This window comes from Neopsephotus bourkii, unplaced genomic scaffold (assembly GCF_033783945.1).
Source record: "Neopsephotus bourkii isolate Nb327-2 ecotype Australia unplaced genomic scaffold, CSIRO-AGI_Nbou_v1 NB_1624, whole genome shotgun sequence".
Lineage (NCBI taxonomy): Eukaryota > Metazoa > Chordata > Aves > Psittaciformes > Psittacidae > Neopsephotus > Neopsephotus bourkii.
Genome location: NW_026902099.1, coordinates 9,504,792 through 9,530,263, shown reverse-complemented (window position 1 = coordinate 9,530,263; position 25,472 = coordinate 9,504,792). Strand labels below are relative to the sequence as shown.

The window sequence follows — 25,472 nt, the reverse complement described above, 5'->3', positions numbered from 1 at the left end:
TGAGCCTCCCGAACCTGCACCCAGCAATTTGGTTTTTATGCTGATCCCAGCCCAGCATATAGACCTGGCACAACCTGTAACTGCCTCCATCAAAGGCCAGTGCACCCTTAATCATAGACATAAGTATTTGCAGAACGTATTCAGGGAAAATCTTGTTTAGCTGTTCCCATCTGAATAAAAAGTATAATTTTGAACACATTTAATAGATTTATTAAATTTAAAAGAACATAGAAGTCGATAGATTCTTTAGAAACCCGATCATTACTGAGACAAGGTATTTCCTTCTCCATCAGCTTTATGCAAATATTTTTCTGCTTATTCAGTAAGTGACAACTAGAAAACCTCATCCTTTGGTAGCTGAATGTGCTATACCCAGCTCTCACTAAGCTGCAAAACAAATTGCTTTGATCCTTCAGATCACAAAATCCACAGCAGTTAATATTAATGGCCTTTTAAAAGCTTTTAAGGCAAGTTTTCACAAAAACAGAACTAAGACATTTGCTTTGACTTTTTAATAGCTTATGGGAGTGTTGTGGTTGGATACATCTCCTGCAGTTTCCTTTGCTTTTCGCCATGGGCCAATTTCTGCCCCACAGGAAGCCACAGTGTGCCAACGGTGGCTGGGTTGGCCTCAGGTGGCCATATTACTGCAAACTCCAGTCTACTGGGGATGGACAAACACTCCTCCAGTAAAGCCTTTCACCCAGCCTGGCCCCAGATTTTCTCTCACAGAGGAATCACCAACTGGTGCTCAAATTCCTGAGCACTTCAGTATCCAAGGCGTGACTGTGACCAGCACGAGATCCTTCGGAAGATGCTTGAGCAAGCTCAGCCATGCAGTTGGTGGTGGTGCTCTTGCACAAAATGCCCCATCTTTGCATCTCACTGTGTTCCTCATGGCAGGAACAAATAGCCACAAGGAGTCTGAAGGAGAGTTGCGTGTCGGTCAGAAGAGTCCTGCCAGAAGTACATCCTTCCAGAGCTGCATCAGTTTATGCAGAGACAACTCAGCAGCAGCACTGTCATGCAGAAATGGGAATCAAATGCTGCAGAATTTGTATTGATTAGTCAGCAGCTTCTGTGCAATGAAAGACAAAGGCAAAACTGACGTAAAAGTAAAGAAGACCTTGGGCATATTCCCTGCGTGGACCAGGGAGGGCAAAAGCTGTGGTCCTCAAGCACCAGTAGCCTGCGCATCATGTACGGGAGATCCAGCCAGCGCTCTTTGGTGCTTTGCAGGTGTGAACATCAACCACTTCCAGGCAGTCCTGGCAGCGCACAGCGCAGCACCAGTGGAACTTGCACTCACACTTTGTCATCCTGCTGACACGGGACGTGTCGTAGCCTCTCCCGCAGCACATCACCTCACAGCTGTCCATGCCGCGGGACGTCTGGTTACAAACCCGGCCGGCTGTCCCGAGGGACCCTGCAAGAGGAGCGCAGCGAAGGTCAGGAGGTGGGCTTTAGGGAAGGACAGAACACGTGAAATAGGGGTAGGAGACACAACCTGCAGTGTATTTGATCCTTTAGCATCACATCTCCAGGGATTCGGTATCAAGCCAGTGAGGTGATTCTGCCCCTCTTCTCCGCTCTAGTGAGACCCCACCTGGAGTACTGCATTCACCTCTGGGGTCCTCAGTACAGGAAATATATGGGCCTGTTGGAGAGGGTCCAGAGGAGGGCCACAAAAATGATCAGAGGGATGGAGCACCTCCCCTATAAGGAAAGGCTGAGAGAGTTGGGGTTGCTCAGCCTGGAGAAGACTGGGGAGACCTTATTGCACCCTCTCCTCTCAGGTCTTAAAGGGGTCTATAAGAAAGATGGGTAGAGACTTTTTATCCGAGCCTGCTGCAATAGGATGAGGGGTAATGGCTTTACACTAGAAGAGGGGAAATTCAGACTGGATGTGAGGAAGAAATTCTTTACATTGAGGGTGGTAAAACACTGGAACAGGTTGCCCAGAGAGGTGATGGATACAACATCCCTGGAGACATTCAAGGCCAGGCTGGATGTGGTTCTGAGCAATCTGATCTATTGAAGAGGAGCTGGAATAGATGACCTTTGAAGGTCCCTTCCAACTCAAACTATTCTATGATTCTATAAATACCTATAATAAGGTAAAACTGCTCTCAATTTTCTCCTAGAAATCAGGTCTGGAGTTGAGAAGGTGCGAAATGGACCCAATACTTCAAGGTGCTGCCTGATTCTGCTAGTATCACCATGCTTTGCTTCATCTTTCCATAGCACCTTTGTCCTCTCCAGCAAGCAGATACCCTCCCCGAGGCAGCCGTGCAACCAGTCCGCAGGGCTGTGTGAAGTGGGGTGTCTCTTCATGTTCTTAAAACCTCTCTGGAGTGGCTGAAATGCCTCTGCCTATCTCCACAAGGCACAAAATGGCTCCTTAAGGCGTGTCATTGCCCAAACAGCAACTGAACCACATAGGAGCAACTGCTCATCAAACACAAACTTATCTTAGGGTACCCTTTGGGATCTACACCACAGCCATTGACAGATTATTGCTACCGATCTGAACATTATGAATACTCATTACTTTATCTAATTTCTTATGTATTGCTATAATAAACCAATTTCAGGTATATCCAGAAGATTAACTTATTCTGACGTTTTCCCTAGACCGGGTTATAGCTCCATTCTTTTGTTGTTGGCCAAAACAGGATTCGCTAAATATTGACTGTGGTCATAAAATTAACTGGAAACCTTTTACAAAGTGTATTAACAGATGTACATCAAACATCAACAGTTTACTTTCTCAAAGAAAAAAATACATGCACACATTAATTGAAATTTGCATGAGTGAGGATAGCAAACCCATCTTAATAAGTCGTAAGCTGTGATTATTAAAAATCTAAGCTTCATAAATTCTTTTCTTTTCCCCTATGGTGTACTTCTGGTTGTATGCACTGATGTTGCTGTATTGAAGCAGTTCACAACCCACCAGTATTTGTTGTTTCTCCATCCCCTACAGCACTTCATGTCTTTTCAGGCCTGAGTCCAGCCACTGAGGCAGTGAGTAGTTTCATGGACTTCCATAAAGTCACCTTCTCAGACCATGGTTCTTGATCTAAGTGAGGACAGGCTTTGACTGCTGCTTGGAGGAGTGTTTGAGTCCCTGGAAGGCATCTCAGCCTTCTCCCCCATAACCTCTACACCTGTGTTTATTTAAATATTCATTCCCAAATTCATTTAAACATTCACTCCCAAATATTCACTGAGTAGAACTATACATCTGGAAAGCCTCAATATGAAGTCTCTGGGCAGAGCAGAAGGGTGTTGCGTGGCCACCTCCCCCCAGCTCAAGGGTCCTTAGCTGCAGAGGTGCTGCTGTGCCAGCAAGGCAGAGACCTGCTGAGCCACCCAAGAGGGAAAAGGCAGAGGGAGAAGACAGCTGAACAGAGCCAGAGATGGGCTCCTGCTCCAGCAGCCTGATAAATCCTGGATGTCCTGTGGATCCAAGCCTGCTCACGCTGTTGCCAGGGACTAGCACTCTGCATAGCATCTTTGGCAGGCAGCTGAACAGTGCTTAAAAGTCCCTGCTGTTTTGGGGAGCATCTCACTTGGATGTAAAAACCAGTGACATTGCACTGGGCTCACCCATCACCAAAGAACCAGCAGTAACTCCCGGTCTCCTGTCCTAACAGCCAGTGCTGGTGCTTGGATCCCATGCAGAGGGTCCTGGGGCAGAGAAGTACCACCATGAGCAGACATCACCCCTGCCACGCAGCTCTCCCTACAAGGCCAGCTGCACCGGGGCAACCTACTCAACAGGCAAAGCGGTGATGCCAAAAGGCTCTTCCCAGATCCTTTTTTAGGAATCACTCCACACTAAGGCAACAAAGACTTCCGGTGATCCCGGGTGCCCCCAGTCTAGGATGGCCTGAGGAGTCAGGAGGATGTAAAGCTGCATGATCCACCTGTGGTCCCTTAGAAAGCCTGGGGCAGAAAACAAACCAAACCCTGCTTCCCGGCCACCACGTTCTCTTCCATCCACGATGCTGTGCAGAGCACTGTGACATCTAAGTATAAGTGCTGGTGCTTCTGTCAGCCCAAAGCAATATCCATTGCATCCTAGCCTGTACAAAATGCAACTGAACAGCCACTTTTATAGGTGTTTGTCCTGCCCTCTGCTCAAAGCAAAAGGAAAGTACAAAGGCAAAACTTGTCACTGCTGTGATTAATGTTCTGCATCAGGAATTTGGTGTGAATTCCTGCTCACCTCCCTGCACCCCTCCCCTTCACCTCCCTTGCTCTGCATCCTGCTTTACCCCATGGACAAGGCCCAGCCCCAGTGTCCTGGTGTGCCTGGGCTGTGTCATGCAGCACACCCAGGGCAATTATCTCCAACTGTGATTTGGGGTAGATATCATAACACTGGGTGTTTCACTCTCTGCATGTGGTTTGTGTGCTACAAGCTGGTCGCTCAGTGGATCCTTCACAGTGCCACTGTCATTTAGTGGCCAGACCAGCATCATTTCTCCATTGGAGGAACAGCAAAGCTGCTTTCCACCTCAGCTCGCCTCCCGCCTGGCTGCAGGTGGTGACGGAAGACCCCAGTCCCCCCACACCCTGCAGGAGCTGCCCTGGAAAGGTCTGACCACATTCCTCAGCTGAGGCATAGGCTAGTTTCCAACTCCAAAATTCTCATTTCCAGATGTTTGGCGAAATAGCACAGCAGTGAAGGAGAACCTCAGCAGGAGGCACCCACTGGTTTCAACAGGAGTTTTACCACTGACTTCAAATGCAAAATGATTGCAGCTGCTAACTGTCAGAAGCTGGTATCATCTGATACCGCCGCAATACATCAACATCTACTGTGCCACTAGGAGAGGAGGCTAAATTATCCACAGAATGTGACAGAAATGAAAGCAGGCTCATACAAACGTTTATTTTCTGAGCAAAACCAATGTTTGCTAACAGTTCGGACAGCATCTTCAGCATCTCTGCAGCTTCTCTCATGAGAAAGAAAATGAGCAATAACTGACAGCGAGCGGCCAGTGCTCCTCAGCGAGCACTCAGGTGCCCAGGTGATGAAGGCAGCAAAGACACCAAACTAAACAAGGCAGTTTTCTGACCTTTGCAATGCACCTACTCAGCATTTAAGAGGCAGGAGGATGTTCTAACTTGTGAAAAGCTTTCATGCAACCTCTTTGTGTTTATTTCAAGCATTGGAATTGCCATGCCGAAACACAACGTTATACCTGCCAAAACATCCTCAGCTTTTAACACTGCCAACTTTGAAGGCCCATACATCAAACCCTTTCATCTTGGTTTGCACAGTTTTTTTCTTAAGCAAACATATGGTAAGTTGAAAAACATCTTTTTCCCACCCTAAAGCACTAAGATGTATTTATTCCCTTAAAACTCAAGATTTTCCATTCTATTTCTACTGATTAACAATCTGATTTTAAGCAATAAAGTTGATTATTTGACATTAACCTAAAAAAAACACCCAAAATAAAAAGAGTGAAACCCCCAACAACAATAACCAATTTCCACTGAAGAGAACAGGCAGCGCACACCAGCAGCAGCCTCGTTGGAGGGGCTGGGATTTCCCAGGCCAGCAATAGATTCAGTTTAGAGTGAAGATGTGTCTCGTTCTAGTTTCCAACTGCTCTGAAGGCTGCTATAACCTCTCCACTCCCAGTGGCTCTTGGGGGGACTGCGCTGCTCCCTGGCCGGATGGTGCTTGTAGGAGAGCTGCCCTGATGGAAGTCATTGCGAGCTCCACTATCAGCTTCCACAGGGCTGGGAGTGCACCCAACAAGTTTGCAATGTATAAAGGGGGAGACACAAGCCAAGAAGCACACAGGAACTGCCTGTATGTAGCTGATCTCAGTGAGAAGTTTCTAACATAGATCAGGAATGGTTTCCCTCCATGGGTTATGTACCTCAAGCACTAACACATCTTGCATAGCACCAGTACTTTGCAGGCCATACTTGAATTTCCCACCTTTCTTTCGCTCTGGACTGTGTCCCATTCATCTCAAAAATGCAGCAAATGGCTCATGTTGGGCAGCAGGGGAAATAAATTAAAAGGAAAATAATGCTGTGAAGGGCCCAGCTACGAAGGGAAGCAACAGACCCTGAGCATGTTGTTAATCACCCCATGTGCAGCTCCAGGGGCTGCCTGTATCACTGCACATGCATCTCCACAGAGCTCTCCATCACGAGACTGGGTGTGGAGGGTTTTCAAACACCATCACAACACCCCAGATGCGTACTGGCGATACACAAAGTAGCTACTGCAACCCAGGTACATGATCCCCACGCCACGCACAGGCAGAGGCAGCGATGCTGGCTTTACAACTGCCCAAACCATGACCACGTGAGCATCAGGAGAACCCTGCAGATGACGTAAAGCACATGGCACATGGGTTTGCAGCAGGTCCTGAAGGACTGCTGGAACAGCTCAAGATCAGCACACACAGATGTGCCCTACCTGTGCTCCACCACCACCTCCACATGGCCAAAGCCTCACTGCTGCCAGAACAGTTGTGAACAGTCAGCACACGCTCGCCAGTGAAACCCTGCCGCTCACCCATCACCTCCACGCTGGTGTCCAGGCCTGGGGACACAACCTGCGCGCTCATATGCACCACCTCAACACACATAGCTGAGCTCAGCTTGCTCTGCACACTCTGGTGGGGGTCTCCCTGCAGGAAGAGGCTTCACTCAAACACTGCCCGGAGAGTTTTGTGCAAATTAGTTTGTAATAAGCCTGTTCTGAAATGTTTGCTTTTGCAGGAAGACATTACACTGCTTTCATAGTGTGCATGGACAGCAGCCTGTACGAAGGCTTGGCCAGCAACCTGGTGATGCCCACGCTATGGCTTCTATGTTATAACACAGTCTCTACTTACCCAATAGTACATTCAAAGCATGATAAACTTCCAACAGGTTTCAATCAACCCAGCCTGTGTGGATGGTCAGACAGCAATCTTCTGAAACTTCAACTGCTACTGATTGAAGTTTACAAGCAGATAAGCAAGAGGCGTTTTTCAGAGCATTTTGGAGGTGCAGTAATGCATTCAGGGTAAGACAGTATGTACAACATAAGGACTGCTGCTTGCATAGAAATAGTTTTATTTTCCTTCACAGCTTTATAATTTCTAACAGGTCTCCCCGTGTGCAGTTCTGGCTACTCTGCATTGGTTTGGGGAGCTGGGAATTCATGATAATGAAAGAGAAGACCATGCAAAGTGTGGCAAAAATACATTTACGACAAGGTTTTTGTATCCCTCTAGGATGTCCTACCTCTGTTTCTATCAGATCGTGAGTACAAAATTGTGAATAAAGATTGTTTCAGCATCCATGTAAGCAGAGTTAAATGAATTCTGAACACTTCTGATAATCTTCCTTTGGTCCTTTTCTGAAAGTCCTGAAATCTTAATGCTAGGTAAGAGGTGGTTAGGTTATTGCATTCTCTTGCTATTGAGATGCTAGCAGTGATTTCCATATATTATATCTCTCCCACACTCTTCATCTTGCACAGGTGATCCATGTATGTACATCCAGCTGCCTCCCCCAGAAATACTGCCAGACCCAGTGGGGTATACTCAGCCCTAGGGCCCTCCAGGGACTGCCTGCCAACCAGAAAAAAGAACCAGTGCTAAAAGCTCCTATGGCAGAAGATGAAGTACGTGGGGTTTTTGTTAGGGCACTGATGATACAGGCCCTGAGCACCTTCAATTTACTGGCCATAGTAAATTACTTTATGCAAGCCACAGAGGACACTGGCTTGGTCATTTTACAGTTTGTGAAGCTGTCTCCTGGTCAAGTCGTGACGCTTCGTAAGTTTTACTGTGGGAATCCTTTGTTCAGTCCCAGTACTAACCAATCCCCAGATATTTTGTTTGATTGATTGTTTCCTGAAGCACTAAATCAATTACATTCCCCCAAGAATGAAAGGCACAACTGTATTCAAGGGCATACTGAAGTGCTGTGTTATTAGATTTAGCTGACGCTGAGATGTTCCCCACCTATTTCCAAACTCAGACTTCCACAATCTCATTTCATTTCCAGTCATTTAACAGGGCTGACACTCTGGACCACTCAACAGGGAAAACCAAAGATAATAAAGAAAAAATGCTGCTCAGCTGCAGAAATCACCTCTTTCAAAGCCAAATGAGGTTTAGAGTCTCTCTTTGCTCCATGCAGGCAGCAGGACATCCCACATCCCACTCAAGGTTTACCACAGCTTGCCAAAAATGTGCTCTTCCAAACAGACACATTCTTTGAATTCTGGGCAGGGAAGAAACATGGCCTCACCCACAGCCTTATCTCGAGCTGAGCCAAAGCACATGTCAGACTCTGCCATCTCTGGGCAGGTTTGACAGCATCAGGCAAGAGCGTGCAACACACTGCAGGGAAAAATGCCCACTCTCCTCCACGATAGCGAGGCTGACAGATGAGATTAGGCTCAGCACAAAGAGATTATTAAATGGCTTTTTAACATAAAAGTAGTTCACGTATAAGCTCTTCTTTTCAGGAGAAAGAAAGCACAGGTTTTACAATGGATGAGGCAACTTCAAATTCTGAATAAATCGTAATCTCCAAAGCTAGTCCCTGCACAGTGCTGCAGTATGCCCCTTTATTCACTTGGATTAAAGTATTAGACTTTACAGGATCAACTGCTATTCAAGGAACAATATGTACTTGTGCAGGTAATAAGCATCACCTGCAAAAGCCATGAATAACATTTAAAATTACCTTCACTACTCAACTAACCAGAAACACTGTACAATGTGAGTGTACTGGAGGAAACCCTGGGTTCACTGAAGTCAACAGTACACAACCAGGATTTCACATATTGTTCTTATTTGAGTGCAGTTGTTCTGCAATGCTTATTCCAAGTAAACTTGGACTGTAAATACGCAGCAATGCCAAAAGGAGTTGAGCTGCACTGCTGTTCAGATACTTACAGATATGTCATACAGGGTGCAATCCGGTATGTTATACAACCTATTAATTAGTTCCACAACATCCCTCATACATTATTCAGCCTGGCTCTCTTTTCCAAATTTCTGGTTTTCTAGTTGCTAGTTCTTAATTGCTGCATCAGGAAATACTATACGTGGGTCATGAACCGACATCAGGATTCCTGGTGTTTGGCAGTTCCTTGAATCCTGTAACACTGTTAACTGTGTCTCTCTTGGAAACTACAAAAGCAGAAAAAATTCCATGTGAACAGCAGCCCTGACAATTTACCTCTTCCCACTGGAGCTGGCGCAGCTCTTCAGAAAACGTGATGGTTATCATGGACAGAGCCAACACTGTCTCACAAAGAGCTGTGTCACTCAATGCAGTGTGCTGTGGCCCACTGACCTCTATCCTTCCATCCACCTGCATGTCCTCTAGCTGCCCTGTCCCACATACTGAGAGTGGCACCACCTACATTATCGATGGGGAGAGCTGTGTCTGCAGCTAGGGAGTCCACAGTCAGCTGCGGATAGAGGAGGACACTAGTCTCTCAGATGTCTGCAGCAGTAGTATAACAGCATGGACAAGAAGAAATGTGATAGAAGGGGACATAGAGAATTAACAGACTTGGGACTGATGTAGTTACATCTGGTGGCTCTGGAGTGAGCTGTGGGATCCAAGCATGTACGAGCTGTGTGAAGTATGGACCTGCCTCCAGAGCAGAACTCAAACTTGTCCTAAAAGCAGCTTTTGCCTTGCAGCAGCTCCAGGGCTCCTTAGCACCTGGAAGAAACTGCTGCATTGTACTAGAGCTAGTCAGTGTCTGGTTAATATCTAGGGGTATCGCAGAGCTATTCTTCTTGTAAAGAACTGGCTTTCCAAGATATGGTCCTGCCCGTTTACTGCTGATTACATGCATGGATTTACATATACATATACGCATACAGACACACACACTCAATAATAAGTTTTGACCTTCAAAGTACAAATGTCTGAAATAAAACCATTCAGGTGTAATGATAGAGGCTTACCTACATCCCTGTCCCTGATACAGTAGTCTGGAGAGCTTTCAAAGTATACCAGGTCATTCTTAGTTGGCTTCTTAAATCTCTTATTAGCCACAGTGAAACCCGTGCCATCTTGATTCATGACCACCTGAATCGCTCCATTGTATTTCTTCCACAGATAATCTCCCGTTTTCCTAAAGTCTGCCATGGCCAGCCAACAGGTCCTTAGAGTGCATGATCCACTCACACCGTGACATTTGCACTCCTGTTTCAAAAACCGCTTCACGGCCTGTTTAGAAATGCAGTAAAATATACACAGGTAAAACAAAGTGTCATTTCTTTTCCGTTCATCCTGCAATGCCAGGCTCGCAGACCCGCAGGTCTCCAAATCACGGTCTGTAGTGACACCCACTGGTAACATCAAGTCATCCCCACATGGTTGGCCTGCTCTGGTTGATTGACTCAACCCTACACACAAGCCTCCGGCTGGTGGGCTTATCTTCCTCGCTCCTGCAAGCCGTCCCGAGGGTCGGGATGCTCCATAACGCTAGGACAAAGGCTGCACAGGAGGAAGAGTTCTGGGAAGTGGACAGGATCACTCAGCCTCTTGGTAGCCCAAAGTACCTCTTTTCCCCACTGTTCCCGCTGAAGCACCACCATGCTGCCCCTCTCTAGCTCAGATTCACAAAGCTGCCCCCTGCCCTGAATAGTTTCAAATATTGCCCAGAAATTTATAGGCATTTCGTGTTTAAATAATTTGACAGAGGCTGTGCCAAGCATCCCCCCTGAGCTCGGCATCACATCCATGCAAAAGTTTAAAATACAACAGATTTTAAATGCTTATAAACCTTCGAGCAAACATTTTAGAATAAGTCCTTCATTAGCTTACACTGCAGAGATCACCTTCATCATTAATTTAATGTTTGGATAGCACTAAAGCCATTACAGCTTCATCTCAGACATTCAGGCTACCTGTATGAGGCTGTAGAACAACAGATGGGTTCATAGACAATAAATAATTCATTTGTAATTTTGAAGATGCTGATATTTAATCTATAAATATTATGCCTTCAGAGTTTGTACAAGAAGGCCAGCATCATGGGAGGAAAGTAAGAGAGAGGAAAGGTCCATGATTAGAAACGAGTGATGCACAGCAGGGCAGTGTTTTTCAGTCAGGCATTAAGTTATAAAGTGAGAATTGTACTTTAGAACCAAAGTACTTCTAATTTTCTTTGCAACTTGTAAACAATATGGCTACTTCAAAGAAGTCACTGGCATTCCCACAGCCCCACTTCATTGCCAATAGTACTATCATGAACTGGAACTTAAGCAGATGCTTGGTTTTAATTATCTGAGTAGAAATCAGTTTAACTACTTGTATGTTTAGAACAACTTGCTGGAATAGTGGAAAAAGCACACGACTTGCAAATTTTTTGTCAGTGATGTTCCTATAATGATACATAGCATATTATTTTGTATGACTCATATGGGAATATTATAAATATTGATTCTAAGTATTTTTGAGTTGGTAAAAACTGAATAGTCCAGTTCTAAAAGAAACCTATTGAAACCCCTTTTGGGGGTGAGAAAATGCTGAGCTAACCACTGCTCTCATACAGATTCAAATGCCCGGCTTGTGGGCAGGCTGACGCTGTGATATCCTTGCACAGCTAAACCTACACTATTGCATGGTGGATACAAAACAGCACACCTCTCTGCAAGGCAGGGCCTAGAGCATCTGAGAATGTGTTATTTTTAATCTAATATAATTATTAAGGAAAATTTGATATTTTTCTAAAAACCCTACCTGCTTACCAATACTGCCTTACTATTTGGCATATACTGTTGCAGTGAGTCCAGAGGAGACCACAGAGATGCTCAGAGGGCTAGAACACCTCTCCTGTGAAAAAAGGTTGAGAGAGTTGGGCTTGTTTGGCCAGAAGAGAAGGCTCATGGGGAGAACTTAGAGCAGATTTCCAGTCCCTAAAGGGAGCCTACAAGAAAGATGGAAAGGGACTTTTTACAATGGTCTGCAGGGATAGAATCATAGAATCATAGAATAGTTGGGGTTGGAAAGGACCTTAAGATCATCAAGTTCCAACCCCCCTGCCATGGGCAGGGACACCTCACTTTAAACCATATCACCCAAGGCCTTGTCCAACCTGGCCTTGAACACTGCCAGGGATGGAGTATTCACAACGTCCCTGGGCAACCCATTCCAGTGCCTCACCACCCTAACAGGAAATAATTTCCTCCTTATATCCAATTCAAACTTCCCCTGTTTAAGTTTTAACCCCTTACCCCTTGTCCTATCACTACAGTCCCTAATGAAAAGTCCCTCCCCAGCATCCCTATAGGCCCCCTTCAGATACTGGAAGGCTGCTATGAGGTCTCCACGCAGCCTTCTCTTCTCCAGGCTCAACAGCCCCAACTTTCTCACCCTATCATCATACAGGAGGTGCTCCAGTCCCCTGATCATCCTCATGGCCCTCCTCTGGACTTGTTCCAACAGTTCCATGTCCTCCTTATGTTGAGGACACCAGAACTGCATACAATACTCCAAGTGAGGTCTCACGAGAGCAGAATAAAGGGGCAGGATCACCTCCTTTGACCTGCTGGTCACGCTCCTTTTGATGCAGCCCAGGATACAGTTGGCTTTCTGGGCTGCAAGCGCACACTACCAGCTCATGTTCATTTTTTCATCAACTAATGCCCCCAAGTCCTTCTCTGCAGGGCTGCTCTGGATCTCTTCTCTGCCCAGCCTGTAGCTGTGCCTGGGATTGCTCCGGCATCTACATCTCTCAGCAATAATAGTTCCAAATTTAAAATACAGTTATTTTGTTGTAGATTTTTTTCTTTGTGGGTCTTTTTTTTCTTTCCCCTGACTAGGAAAAAGTAAAATACCTGTGTATTTGATATGGCAACAAGCTTTACATAGTCCATCTAAACTTTCTGCTTCTGTTTATAGCCTTTGATTTTTGCTTTTCTTTGCATGCAGAGAGCAAGGGGAATAGCTTTAAACTGAAAGAGGGTGGATTTGGATCAGATATTAAGAGGAAATTCTTTACTGCTTTGAGCAACCTGTTCTAGTGAAAGGTGTCCCTGCCCATGGTAGGGGGTTGGAACTGGATGAGCTTTAAGGTCCCTTCCAACCCAAACCATTCTGTGATTCTATGATATGTATTATTTTTAAACTGATTAAGATAACTATCACAGAAGTGCTTCCTGTCATGGAGCTAATTCACCCTGATGAAGTCTTTGCTTGTGTTGAAGACTGCAGTCTCTTTTGGACAGTGACATAAATACAGCTATAGTATTGCATATGAGTATCAATAATAAAGCAATAGGTTCGTCTGTCTATACTACATATTCATTACACCTGCTGGTAATAAACAGATGAAGAAAAGATGTTAAAGGAGAAATACTTATCAGGAAAATCATCTACTTGCAGTACAATCCATTAAAATTAGACCTTTGTTTCTAATAAGGGATAGTTAATATAGGATAATTTTACAGTTTATAACGGGAACTCCTTAATACAAGATCAGAATTTGATCGATTTCCTTCCTACTGAATATACGTTAAAGAAAACCAAAGACAAAGAAGTCTCTATGATCACTTGAGAAGGGCTTGGTCCAGCACTATGAAATATTTTTCTGTGCTATTCCAGTTGTCATGGATGGAGCAGATTTTGATTATGTTTTGAATAATGGCACAGCATATTCCAGTTTCATGCCCTAGTCTTACTATTTATGACTATCACCACAAAACGTGAGCACATGTATTCCTCAGCCCTCGCACCAGCAGTTGCCGGTACACACAGCAACTACTCCTACTCGCCTACAACAAAAAAGAGTCTTTTTGTGGAAACTCTGGAATGGTATTTTCATACAACATGTCGAAAAGGGGGTTGTTTAGAGCAGGTCATGCAGCAAGGACAAAGCCTTTTGGAGGGACATGCGTTTTGGATCCATTGCCTAAAAAAAGTCAAGTCATTGTATTTTCTCTCTGCTCATTTTGTGTTTAGATATACAGTATGCATACATGAAGGGACACGATGGATTTTTTTTCCCTCTAATGCTATTTTGAGTTTACACTTTAATAGTCAAGCCTGTTCTTCAGACTGGCCTTCAGCCTCCCTTAGGAATTTCTATTCTGTATTAACCAAAAGTAAACCCTTTCCAGATGTAAGGCTCGAAACATGGAGGTTTGCATGAAGGTTTCTCTATGCAAACTGATGCTACAACAACTTGGACTTCTGTTTATCCTCTCACACAAGCAGCCAATGAACAGACTCAGACAGGAGCACTGTTAAACAGTTGAATGTGATCTGATTGGAGATCCCTGCCACACTGAGCCTCCAAGGGAGAAACACCACCTCAGGCTCCTGCTCGTCCCATACTTCTTCCTGACTACTGAGACTCATCAGCCAGAGCCAACCTTTACCTGCCCCAGACCCCTGAGAACTCTCTGCTGGATGGATACCCACCTTCCTTCCAGCTCTGTTGTTGTGAAGGTTCATCAGCGCCCTTGCATCTTTTCCTCTCCGTTCTTTGGCATCCACGAAAGCTCTGGCAAACTTAATGCCATAGTCAATGTTATCGCTGCAGCCCCCCCAGTCAAAATGGCCCTTGCTGTCCTTAGCAGAGCCTTTCTTCTTGGGATCACAGGAGCAGGATTTCAGCTCCCCTTGGCTACATGCCCTGGTGATGGCAAAAACAACTCCAGCGGAGGAGATGGCATGCACAAAAGCAGATTCCCGACTACCTGAAACAAAAAGAAGTCACTTTAAAACCACTGGGGTACTTATTTTGAGCAGCTATCCCAGCCCAGCTAGCCTGGACTTTTTTGCTAAGCAGAAGACAAAACCGGGCTGAAATCACACAAATACTCATTCCCTGGAGCCAGAATTAGTCATGGCTTAAACTTGGACCCCTCCCTGGTAAAAGCTCATCAATATAGTGTTAGAGTTGGAAAACATTAAATGTTTGCTTCTGATATTGATTAATATACTTTCATGGATCAGTTGCTCTCTACAGATATGTGAATAGGACAGCTGGTATTTCTATCATGTTTCATCGATTTAGAGAATATATGAAGTGCTGTTACAGAGACAGATTTAAGAAATTATTAATCAGGGACTCTGAAACAACATGCACGCTGCAAAATACTGCAAATAAGGCTTGAAACCAGCTTTTCCTCTTCCGAAGCACTCGGAATACTCTCCTGCTTAAAAGGCAGCAGGGGGAAATCTTGGGTGTTATTTGCTGAAAATAAGTTAAATTTAGATTTTCTGCCCAGAACCAAGCCCGGTAACCGTAATTCACACAAACAAGTTCCATTAAATCAGTGGCACTGCTTGTGTCATGCTTGAGGCAGGATTTGGCCTGGCAGCTGTGACTTCTACACGCCAGCTGCTTGGGCAGTTTTCCCTCTGCTTAATGAAGATACTTTATTATACCAAAGATTATCTGCATTTCTAAACTGTGCCTACTCTTAGGCTATTGGGAATGTATCTCAATGCAGTAATTGCTTAAGTTTATTTTAGGAGGTAGTAATTTACAATACAAAGCTATATTATATTGTCACAACTCTATAGTAATGGGATATTTTCATACTTTAAAGGTTTTAGCACGGAAAAGGTGAGAAGTAGATTTCTGTGCAGTGTCTAAGAGCCCCTAGCAGTGACAGAGACCCATGCAGAGGACTTGTAAGCCATAGGTAATGTTAGCACAAAAGCAGAACCCCAAAGAGTGAATATTATCTGTGGTTTTATTGTAGGGGCAGCATTACACTGTATTTAGTATTTCGATTCCAGTAACATCTAGATGTTTCAAATAGGAAAAGGCCCTGAACATCCATGTGCTGTGCAAACCTTCTGCAAATGGCCACTAAAAGCTTGCAAAAAGACTGGACAAACTCTGCCTTCCCTACACTGCCTTCAAAATCAGGCGAGGGATACTACGGCTTGTTACAGACCATGCTCTTCTGAAGACTTATTTGGGATAAGACATACGGAGAAACATCACCATTTTTTAGTGTTCATTAAAAATAAACACTTGATGTCTTTGGAAGAGAAATGTTTCATTTGGGTTTATTAAACTAATCAAAACCATTTATTTTAAACTGGAGCAATACCAAGCTACAGTCTCTGCCTGATGGGGCTCAGCACAGAGCTCAGAAGCTTCATGCCTTAATTCTCTCCCATGAGCCAACAGTGAAAACTTCGCTTTTGGAAAAAATGCATTTTTACCGTTTTCTATTAAATAGGCTCATCAGCATTAGGCCATGTTCTGCTGGATGTGTTTTCCTGAATGTCAGACAAACCTCATCAAACACTTCAGCTGATGGGTGATGTTACTGCTAACATCTGTAAGGGAACATGAAGCTGGTTATGGGAACCAGCAGCAGAGCCTGGCACTGAATGATGCTACGTGGATGAAATCCTGCTGCTAAGGTCAGCATGCCCAGTACCCTCCTATCCTCCTCTCCATCCCCACCGGTGAGGCATTGGCCCCAGGGCATGTTCATCCTCCTCTCCTTGCAGGCACCATGCTGCTCACAGCCTGGAGAGGCTATTACCATGCTGGGAACATCCCAGGGACGTGCATGCCAGGGCAGGGCTGGCCCCACCAGCTGTGCTCCACAGCTGTGTGTGCAGGCATAGCGTTTGGTGAAAGGAGCCACAGTTCTTAGCATGTTTATCACCTGGGTAAGGACATCCTGGCACAGTAACAGATCTCAGCCATCCCTCTGAGTCAAAAGGACCATATAAACTGTCTGAAGGCTCACTAGATGTCTTAGTTCAACATTTAGATAGCAACAACACCCTGTGTAACTGTCCTCCCGCAAGGTGGGAAGCGCATTGCAGTCCTCGGCTGCTGGGGGTTTGTACAGCCTGGCTCAGACCTACCAGATGTGTCCCTGCTTATCTCTCCTGGAGCCTGATCTGAGGGATGCGCAGTCAAACCCCCCACAGAGGGCTGAGAGCCTGCAGGGCCATGGTGCCCCGGAACAGGCACAGACCCCACACCTCACAGGCAGCCTTCCCCAGTGAAATGCTCCAGCGGGAACCAGCTGTGGAAAGGGTTAACGTGTTTGGACACAAGCTGTCCCTTTCATACACACACCCACACCCCCACACCCACCAAGTACTGGTGCCCCTCCATGGGATGGGCTGGAAAGCCCTCTGCCCAGGTGCTGCATTCTGGCACCTCCGTTTCTCTGTGGCCCTTATGTTTTCGGGGCCCATGAGGTACCAAAAACACTGAGAAGCCGGGAAGTGCAGGGCCAGCCCCTAATATGCCAGTCCCCCTTCCTGAGCCTTTCCCGTGTCTGTCTGCTCTGATACAGGTTTTTAAGCAAAGCAGCACTTCTTGTCCTGCTGACTGCGAGACCCGAGGACAGTTTCGCATTTATCGTTCCCTTCCTCTCAACTGTAAAACGAACGCGGGGAACAAGGGGACGCGGAGGGGGAGGGTGTTACCGGGCACCCCAGCAGTGACCGCCCCTGAGCACCCTTTTACCTCCACGCCGACCCTCCACAGCCCCTTTCAGCGCCGGGGAGGTGGCGGGAGTTGCGCGGAGGCTGCGCGCCCCGCCGCTCCCCGGCACCGCCCTGTGCGCGCCCCGCGGGACTCACTGCGCTGCAGAACGCGGCCGAGCAGGCGCTGCCCCCGCTCCAGGGCGTTGCAGTCCCAGCGGTGCCGGCGGAACTGATGCTGGCACTCGGCCGTCCAGGCGGCCACGCCGCGGCCGATGGAGAGCATGGCCTCGGGGTGCCGCCGGCAGAGCTGCCGCTGCCGGCTCACAAGCCCCGGCACGTTGTCGCACATCACCCGCGACGAGCCCACGGCCCCCATGTACCTGCGGGAGGGAAAGAACAGGGCAGCGCCGGGGCGACGGGGGCAGGAGCCTTCCTCGGGCTGCAGCTGCCTCCGCCGCCTCGCTGGAATCCTTTGAAACCAGCCCCCGGTGCTGCGAGTTTTAATAAGGAGAGGGAGCAGTGAGGGGAGCCCCCAGCCCCGCTGCTACAGCTCCGTGCAGCACTTACAAATAAAACCTAAACCCAAACCTTGACAAAATTAAATTACATCATCATCTGTGTCCAGATGGTCTCTATTAGTCCTGAAATGTTTCGAAAGGTACCTTTTATAAAACCCAAGCTCCTATAGGTGTCTTTTGAAGGGATCAAACAGGAGAAAATGTCCTTTTCTTGTATTTTCATTAGTTTATACGGTCATAAAATCGTTAAAGCCGTGACTTCAAAAGAAGAAAAAAATAGCGTTTAAGTGGCAGTTAAAAAGACACCATGACAAAAAGCCATCGCAATAAATAACGTTCATACGGCCGTGGACACAGATAATAATTCCATTGAGATATTCCCAATCTGATAAACCAGGCTTTGATCCCGCGTCAGCCGGTGTCAAGGTTAAATGTGTTCCCCAGGTTTATAAGGGCGGTTTAATTCCTCTCCCACGCCAAGACTTTTCAGTGCGGGCTCGGTCGGGGTCCCCATCCCGGGTCGGGGTTTTAGGGCGGGTCTATGTCTCCACCCCAACCCATCCTACGGGCCCGTTTCGCTGCTGGCTCCCGCGGACGGCCCGCAGCAAGACGCGAGTCATCGGGACCGGGGTCCGCCGTACTCGCGGGGCAAACTTGACAGGATGAAAGGGATGGGGGGGGGGGGAGGAAAGGGAGAAAGTCATTAATACCGGTAAAACCCACCCCTGCTGCAGGCAGCTCCCCGAGGGGAAGCCGCGGGCAGACAGCGCTCCGCGCCCCTCGGGCGGCTCCGCCTCGGGTAGGGTCGGGTCTGGCAGCACCGGCCGGAAGGTGCCAGCGGCCCCGCCGGGCCGGGCCGGGCCGGATCAGGCCGGGCCCCCCGCACCCCCCCGCTCGCTCGGCCCCACATCTGCTCTGCGCTTACGAAGGAGGCGGCGGCCGGGGAGCAGGGACCGGGTGTGGAAGGAGATGCCGAGCCCGTCTAATCCCACTCGCTGTAAAGCCGGGCTTGCTGGACCGGAGCAGCTGGCAGCAGTGAGCTCCGCTTGTACAAGCCTGAGAGGGAGAGGCTCCCCCTACCCCCCCACTTCCTTAATTTACAATTAATCCGACCCCACCTTCCCCAAGAGCAAATAAAAATTCCTGGAATTGCACAGCTTACCACCATGAGGAGCTGACCGGTGGGGTCGCCCAGACCAAGACCAGGGGAAGAGACCACCAGATCCCAGGGAGAAAGTTCATATTAGAAACGCTTCCCTCCACATCAGGTCTGTCGCGGGGAGCAGAAGAAGTCCCATGGAACAGCGAGGGCCGGCGGGAGCACACGCACCTACAGGGCTCCTCGTTTCCCGTGGGTCAAGCGCCGCCGCCTCCCCACGCGTGGCCGCGGGACTCACTGGTGCCCACCCGGGGCTCGCGGGGTGCCGGCCGGCCCATCGCCACGGCTGCCTCTCGATTCGCCCCGCGCCCAGTCCTTCAGGACAAGGAGCTCAGCCCCGCTCCCATCCCTCATCTTTGCCCCGCTCCAGCTCTTCCCGGCAGTCCCGGCAGAACTGAGGGGCTGGTGCGGGCTGCTCGCAGACTGGGTGGGTTCGGTTTTTTTTTTCCTGTGAAACTCTGATGGATGAAATGATGTCAAGAGACACTGGGGGAAGAGGAGGAGGTAACACCTCTGATCAGGCAGAGGATCCCGAGAGCCAGTTGCTTTCCAGTGATCCTACAAGCAGACGCTCAGCTCAAAAGCCCCCGCGGATGCTCGGCGGCGGCTCAGGACCCCTTGGGACCCCTCGGAGCCTGCACGGTGCCGCTCTGCTCCTGCCCACCCGCAGACACCGAGCGCAGAACGGAGGTGCCCGCGCTGTTAGCAGGGAAACGGAGAGCACTGACAGGCCCGGGCCGCCCCTCGCCACCCGGCACCGGGGACGCGCCCTCCGGGGGGACCCCGCCCCGACTCACCGCCCGACGGGCTCCGGGGGGACACGACCCTCTGCCGCCTCCCGCAAGGGACCGGACAAGGGAGACGAAAGAGGGACTGGGGCGGGGGGGGGGAGAAGGGGCTGGGCCGGGAGCGCGGCAATGCCTCCGGGGCTGGAAGCGAATTCAGGAACAAAGAGTTCAACAGCTTTTTAACTCAGTGTCATCTCTGTAAGGCAAGTACAGGATAGCAGCTCTTCCAAACAACGATCCACCGCTAACTAGATGGAGATGCCCCAGTTCCAAGTCCTTACCGTAACAAACTCTGCAGGCTGATAAGTAACTTAGGGACTGCACAGTTCTCGCTCCTAAAAGATGCCTTCACTTGTCAACTCCAGGTGGAAATCCCGGAAAAGCAAACTATGAGACCCGTTATTCAGGCAGCACATTACAGCCATGACGGCAGAGGAGACATCAGTCTTCCAGGCTGCTGCGCAGTACGACTTCCCGGGGTTGAGATGTACGCGTTTCAATAAGAAACTTAAAAAGCAGAGTTGTGCCAACTTCCAAGGAGGTAACAGTCACCTACTGACCAATTTAACTTAAATACCCCAACAAAACAAAACCCAAACACTCCCAGGAAACCAACCAAACACCCCCCAATATCAGAAAAACTGTTGGCCGCAGACTTTGGGTTAAGAGCAATTGAAGCGTGGAGCACATTAGTACTGCCTGCCCAGGGGCAACTACAGTTCCAGTTACTAACTCTAGCAGGTTTTAAAAGCAACAGATCAGCCTTCAACATCTATCTGATAAAGTACTGTCAGTGTGAACAAGAGCACTCTGATTTCCAGCTGCTGGCCATCTTCAGCTTCTGAAGTTTATGAGAGAAACCTTGGATCATTTAGCAGAGGAGAGAAAGAGGAACACCAGGAGAGGTCAGCGAATTCCAGCCGTATTTTAGATCCTTCTGAGCAGAGGCTACTGTCCTCTTTGCTACCAGCCTTCTCAGGCTTGCAGTAAAAAGCTGACACATTTGTTTTTTCTGATACCGTTCTATATAAACAGTAGCTCTTTCACCTGTGGCAACCACACCAGCAGCTCATGAATGTTGTTCCCTTCTCTCCAGAAGAGTCATTTACCACATCTGCATTCCAGCTTTGTTGCTGTCCAGATTCCTTCTCCAAGCCCTGCACTCTGTGCTGGCCTTACATGAATTCACATTGGATCCATCATTTCTATTAACCACTGTCTCATTATACAAAATGACACAACAGATGAGGTTGGAAAAAGACCTGGGGAGCCCTATTGGGTTTGTGAGGCAAAGTTGGGGGGGGGGTCAGCCTACCACAAGGACCTCCTCCAGTGCCACCCTGTACTTAGAACAGCATCAGCCAGCAGGTTGCTCAGGGATGCACCCAGTTCATGCCCACTGCCTCTTGGCCTGCCCCTGAGCACCACTGAGAAGATCCTGGCTCCACTCACCACTTTCTCTTGGTATTTATACATATGAAGAAGATCCTCCTGAGCCTTCTGTTCTCCAGGCTGAACAATGCTGGCTCTCTCACCCTCTCCACATACCTACCTGCTCAAGGCCTTCAGCATCTTTGCGGCTCTTCACTGGACTCACTCCAGTATATCCATGTCCCTTTCATACTGGGGAGCCCAGGAGTGGGCACAGCGGCCCTCCCAGGTGCTGAGGGGAGAGGAAGGATCATGCCTTTAACTTGCAGGTGATGTGATGCTGTTCATGATGCAGTCCTGGAGAGGCTGTGGGCCTCCCTGGCCACAAGCGCAGGCTGGACTTTCAAAGCTGTATGTGCCTTCAATAGGTATTATGCACACAGTTCCTCATCCAGTCAAGAAATCTTGCCATGTCCAATACAGAGGATGGCAGAGCAGCCAGGAACAATGAAAGCCCAGCTTGTTGAATATGTGCCTTATGAAATTGAGCTGGTTTTCAACACAATAGTGAAAATAAGGTAGTTTAACCTGTATTTGTACAGTCAGCCTGTTTTCAGCAAAGCTGAATGCATGGAAGGCTCATCTAAGAATAATAATTAGTAAGAAAAAACTCCCACCAAACCCTTAAGTAGAAGGCATCTTCCCATATCTATCACAGTCAGCAACAGAGCTTAAAAGAACTGAAAATCCTTCCCACAGGGATCCTTTTAAGCCCCATTCCCAGAGACTATGATTCTACATTACATGAAACTGTGCCATTTGAATCATGATAAAAACTAATTTAACAGCTATTAAAGCTGTTAAGGATACATATCACATTATTCATGTAATGTCAGTAATACCCTATTTCATACCTCATTGCTTATCATTTCTGGTCTGTAAAGTACAGAGCCCCATTACTTCGAAATTCCCAGTTCTAGAGCAGGGAAATCTAAATCTCCACATACACATTTCACCCATGCCTCCAGAACAAAGAAAAGACCGTGAGAGTCCTTAAAAGCAGAAATCTGCTGTTAGATACCTGCTAGACCTTCAAGGCTTTTTATCTATGCAGAAAGATCCAAAGCAACACTTGTGCCACTTCACTAGTGACACAGCAGCTTTATTTGCGAAAGATGCCCCATAACATCTGCAGAACTGCTGGAACAGAGAAGGCAAATGCAAGCAAACACCTACTCACATTTATGAGCAACTTACAGCTTTGGGTGATGCCTGAAGAGCTTCAAACATGGCAAGATGAAAAAGAATGAGCTGCACAGCTCAAGCTTAAGTCTTGTCCATGACAAGGAGTAGAATAAAGCAGAAGAAAAAACAAACACAGCACTTCTCTAAGTCAGCGGAGAACATAACAATGCTCACTCTTTCTCAATTTGAGAATGCACATAGCCCAAATTGCCATCTACTGTTTGCAACTGGTACCCCACAGGAAGAACTGGGCAATGCCTTATAACAAGCCAGGTACTTCACAAGTCAAATTTAAAGAGTGACGTGAATGCCAAAGCGCAGGAAGAGAGACTCAACACACACAACCTGTAGTTTTATCTCGGACAGGGCAAATCAGAAATGAAAATTCTTTAAGGTCTTTCAGATCTCCACAGGATCACCCAAGGCCCTAATTTTATGTAAGTCTAAGCTTAGATTCAGAAAAGGCCATTCCATGAATATTCATCTGTAATCAAGAGAAGTTAGGTATCCAATGGTACAGCAAGTAGGAACCTCCCTGCATCTTTAAACAACAATGTATCTGCAGGCTTTGGCCCCAGGTCCAGTCCACTCAATTGCATCTCAATTTGCACTACTGTCAGAGGAGAACAAAACCTCACAGGGCTGCAGAGCTGACCTGCTTAATGCATGCAAAGCTCTTTAGCATTCTCCTCCAATTCCCTCATAGATACGCAAATCATTGTGTTCTTACTGTTCTGGGATAATGACTTTAATTTGATGACTTACAGAGGGAGGCCTCTCAGCAGGGACATTCTCATCTGAAGGCTCCCTTACTGGGTCCTCCTGGGGGTGAGAACTGTGAGAGCACAGCTCAGGGGCCAGATGTTGAAGGAATCTCTTTCTTTTCTTCCTGCCTTATCACAACCATACTGGGATACCTTCTCAAACAGAGAATTTGAAAGAGGCACTGGAACAACATGAAAGTGAATACAGGACCTTGAAATTCACTGCATAAGCCCAAGTTTGGAAGCTGAAGAGGAAATACAACTTTTTTTATATGTAGGTTAAAATAACCTTTGTTTATTATTTGACTCTTCTCCAAGATGCTTTCTGCTCATGTGTAGTTTATGCCATTTTGAACACTATTCCTGAACAGTGCACCATGCTAAAAACGCCGCTGGCAGAAAGCCCATGTTTAACCCAAATGCTGGTCACATGAATGTTCGCATCATGATTATAAGCATCTGAAATAGGTGATCCATAAAATACAAGCTAACCTCCAAGGTTAGCTTAAAAGGCATCCATATGTGCGGATCTTTTCTTCAAATTGATGGGAAAATGGATTTGAATTTTTGCTGTCTCAAATGGCAAGATCTACTAGTGAAAGAAAATGCATGTCTTGAAATGGAAACTATGGTTCAGTGTCCTTTGAAGTGGCTTCATGGCATCATTAATGCAAATTCTCACTGAAGAGGAGAAGTAAGGAATAGTAAGGCTAAGTAACAAAACCTTTTCAAGGGCAGTATCACAGAAATCTTATTAGTGGTTGAAATAATTCCACTTAACTGAAGTGTAAGTACATTTGGAAACACAGTCTGAACAAAATGCCTGCCTACTCCCCCCCTTCACCCCAGAAATGCCCAATGCCTCCACCTAATAGAAAAAAGCCCTAAAGATGTTAGCTGTCACAAGTTCCAGTAATACCTGTGAGCCATCCCATCACTGAGCAACTGCATCTGAACTGTATTTTGAGCTAATCAGAGGACTGCTGGGTATACGAAAGATTCCATGTGTATTCCATGTGCACCCCATGTGCAGTTAAAACTGCACTTAACAGCTTTTCTTAATACCATGGATTCTTCCTTTTGTGATATGTGTCTTGTTACTTTAGGATTAATTATAAGGTAATATGAAGAAACAGAGAACTATTTAAACATTTCCTTTACTGTACTTTCTTGGTTCAAGTCAGCAAGCTGATCGTATGTGCACTTCTCCACTTCTGCTGGTAGATGGTGGTAGTGGGAAATACAGCTTGTTCCTCTGACCCAGGGTTGGGAACAGAATGCGTGACAACCCAGTCTTTGTTGTATTTGCCTCTGGCCTCATCACTCTATAGGATGTTCCCTGCATTGAAGGAGAAACCTGTGAGGAAAGGAGGTAAAACAACTGCAGTAACAAGGAAACACACCAACACCCAATGTAGCTTTCTAAAACAAAAAGCAGAGAACAACTGTGGCAGCAACTGGAGTAGCACTCGAGTTTTTATCTTCTCCTTACTAGTCTCTGGAGGGAACATCAAAGATTAAGACTCCACACACCCCTGAAAAAACAGAGCCAAAGCGTGACACCCCCATCTTCTTTAGACTCCTTTTATTTTGACAGAAGAATGACCCTTCAGAAACAGTCAGCATTTTTACAGATGTTTATTGAAGTTTGCAAAAACATAACTGAGTTGAATTAACTTATGCCAATTCCTTTTTTTCCCCAACATAGCTGGTTTGGTAACCAGATGAAAACCAGATATTAATGTTTCACTGTGGAATTACAAACACCTTTTTAAGTGCAGAGAATATTAAGAAAAAATTACTCTAAGCATGAAGCTGTTGTCATTGTGTCCTGGGTTCAGGAAAGACCAGACCAGGAAAACAACATGCTGCTATGCCTTCTAAATTGCTTGCAGTCTTATAGCAAAGGACTGCTATAATCCTTTTAATAGATGTGATGAAACTCTTAATGGTAGTAAGTATTCCCAAGGAAAACAGATTTCAGGCATAATTTGAGTATCCCAGTTCAGTGGAAAATGACTTTTCAGGCAATGTGTAACAGTATCTCCGCAGTCCTGTGACTGTGACAAAGGGAAGAGAAGTACACCTCACCAGCAAGCTTTTCCTATGATAGATTCATATGAAAAACTGCAAAAGAGGTCTTTATCAACACAGAACTGCATGAGATACTTAAAGTATTCTAAACCCGCCCTCTCAA

At 46.8% G+C, this 25,472-nt stretch overlaps 2 protein-coding genes across 3 annotated transcripts in view; both read right to left on the bottom strand.

Moving 5' to 3' along the window:
• Nucleotides 1-259: 259 nt before the first annotated feature.
• WNT2 (Wnt family member 2) lies at nucleotides 260-20,175 on the bottom strand. The gene is made up of 6 exons (XM_061373059.1): nucleotides 20,080-20,175; nucleotides 19,111-19,593; nucleotides 17,587-17,810; nucleotides 14,434-14,711; nucleotides 9,969-10,233; nucleotides 260-1,426 (listed from the first exon to the last, which is right to left on the bottom strand). The coding sequence occupies exons 2-6, from the start codon at nucleotides 19,188-19,190 to the stop codon at nucleotides 1,197-1,199; spliced, it is 1,077 nt and encodes a 358-aa protein (XP_061229043.1). The 5' UTR covers nucleotides 19,191-19,593; nucleotides 20,080-20,175; the 3' UTR covers nucleotides 260-1,196.
• A 4,358-nt stretch (nucleotides 20,176-24,533) lies between these two features.
• ASZ1 (ankyrin repeat, SAM and basic leucine zipper domain containing 1) overlaps nucleotides 24,534-25,472 on the bottom strand; it is a 43,820-nt gene continuing 42,881 nt past the window's right edge. For both annotated transcript variants that reach the window (XR_009728402.1, XM_061373057.1), the window contains exon 14: nucleotides 24,534-24,810. Coding sequence is in view for 1 of the 2 variants with exons in the window: in XM_061373057.1 (XP_061229041.1) it covers nucleotides 24,793-24,810 (18 nt within the window). In the remaining variant the exon portion in view is untranslated. The remainder of the gene's footprint in view (nucleotides 24,811-25,472) is intronic.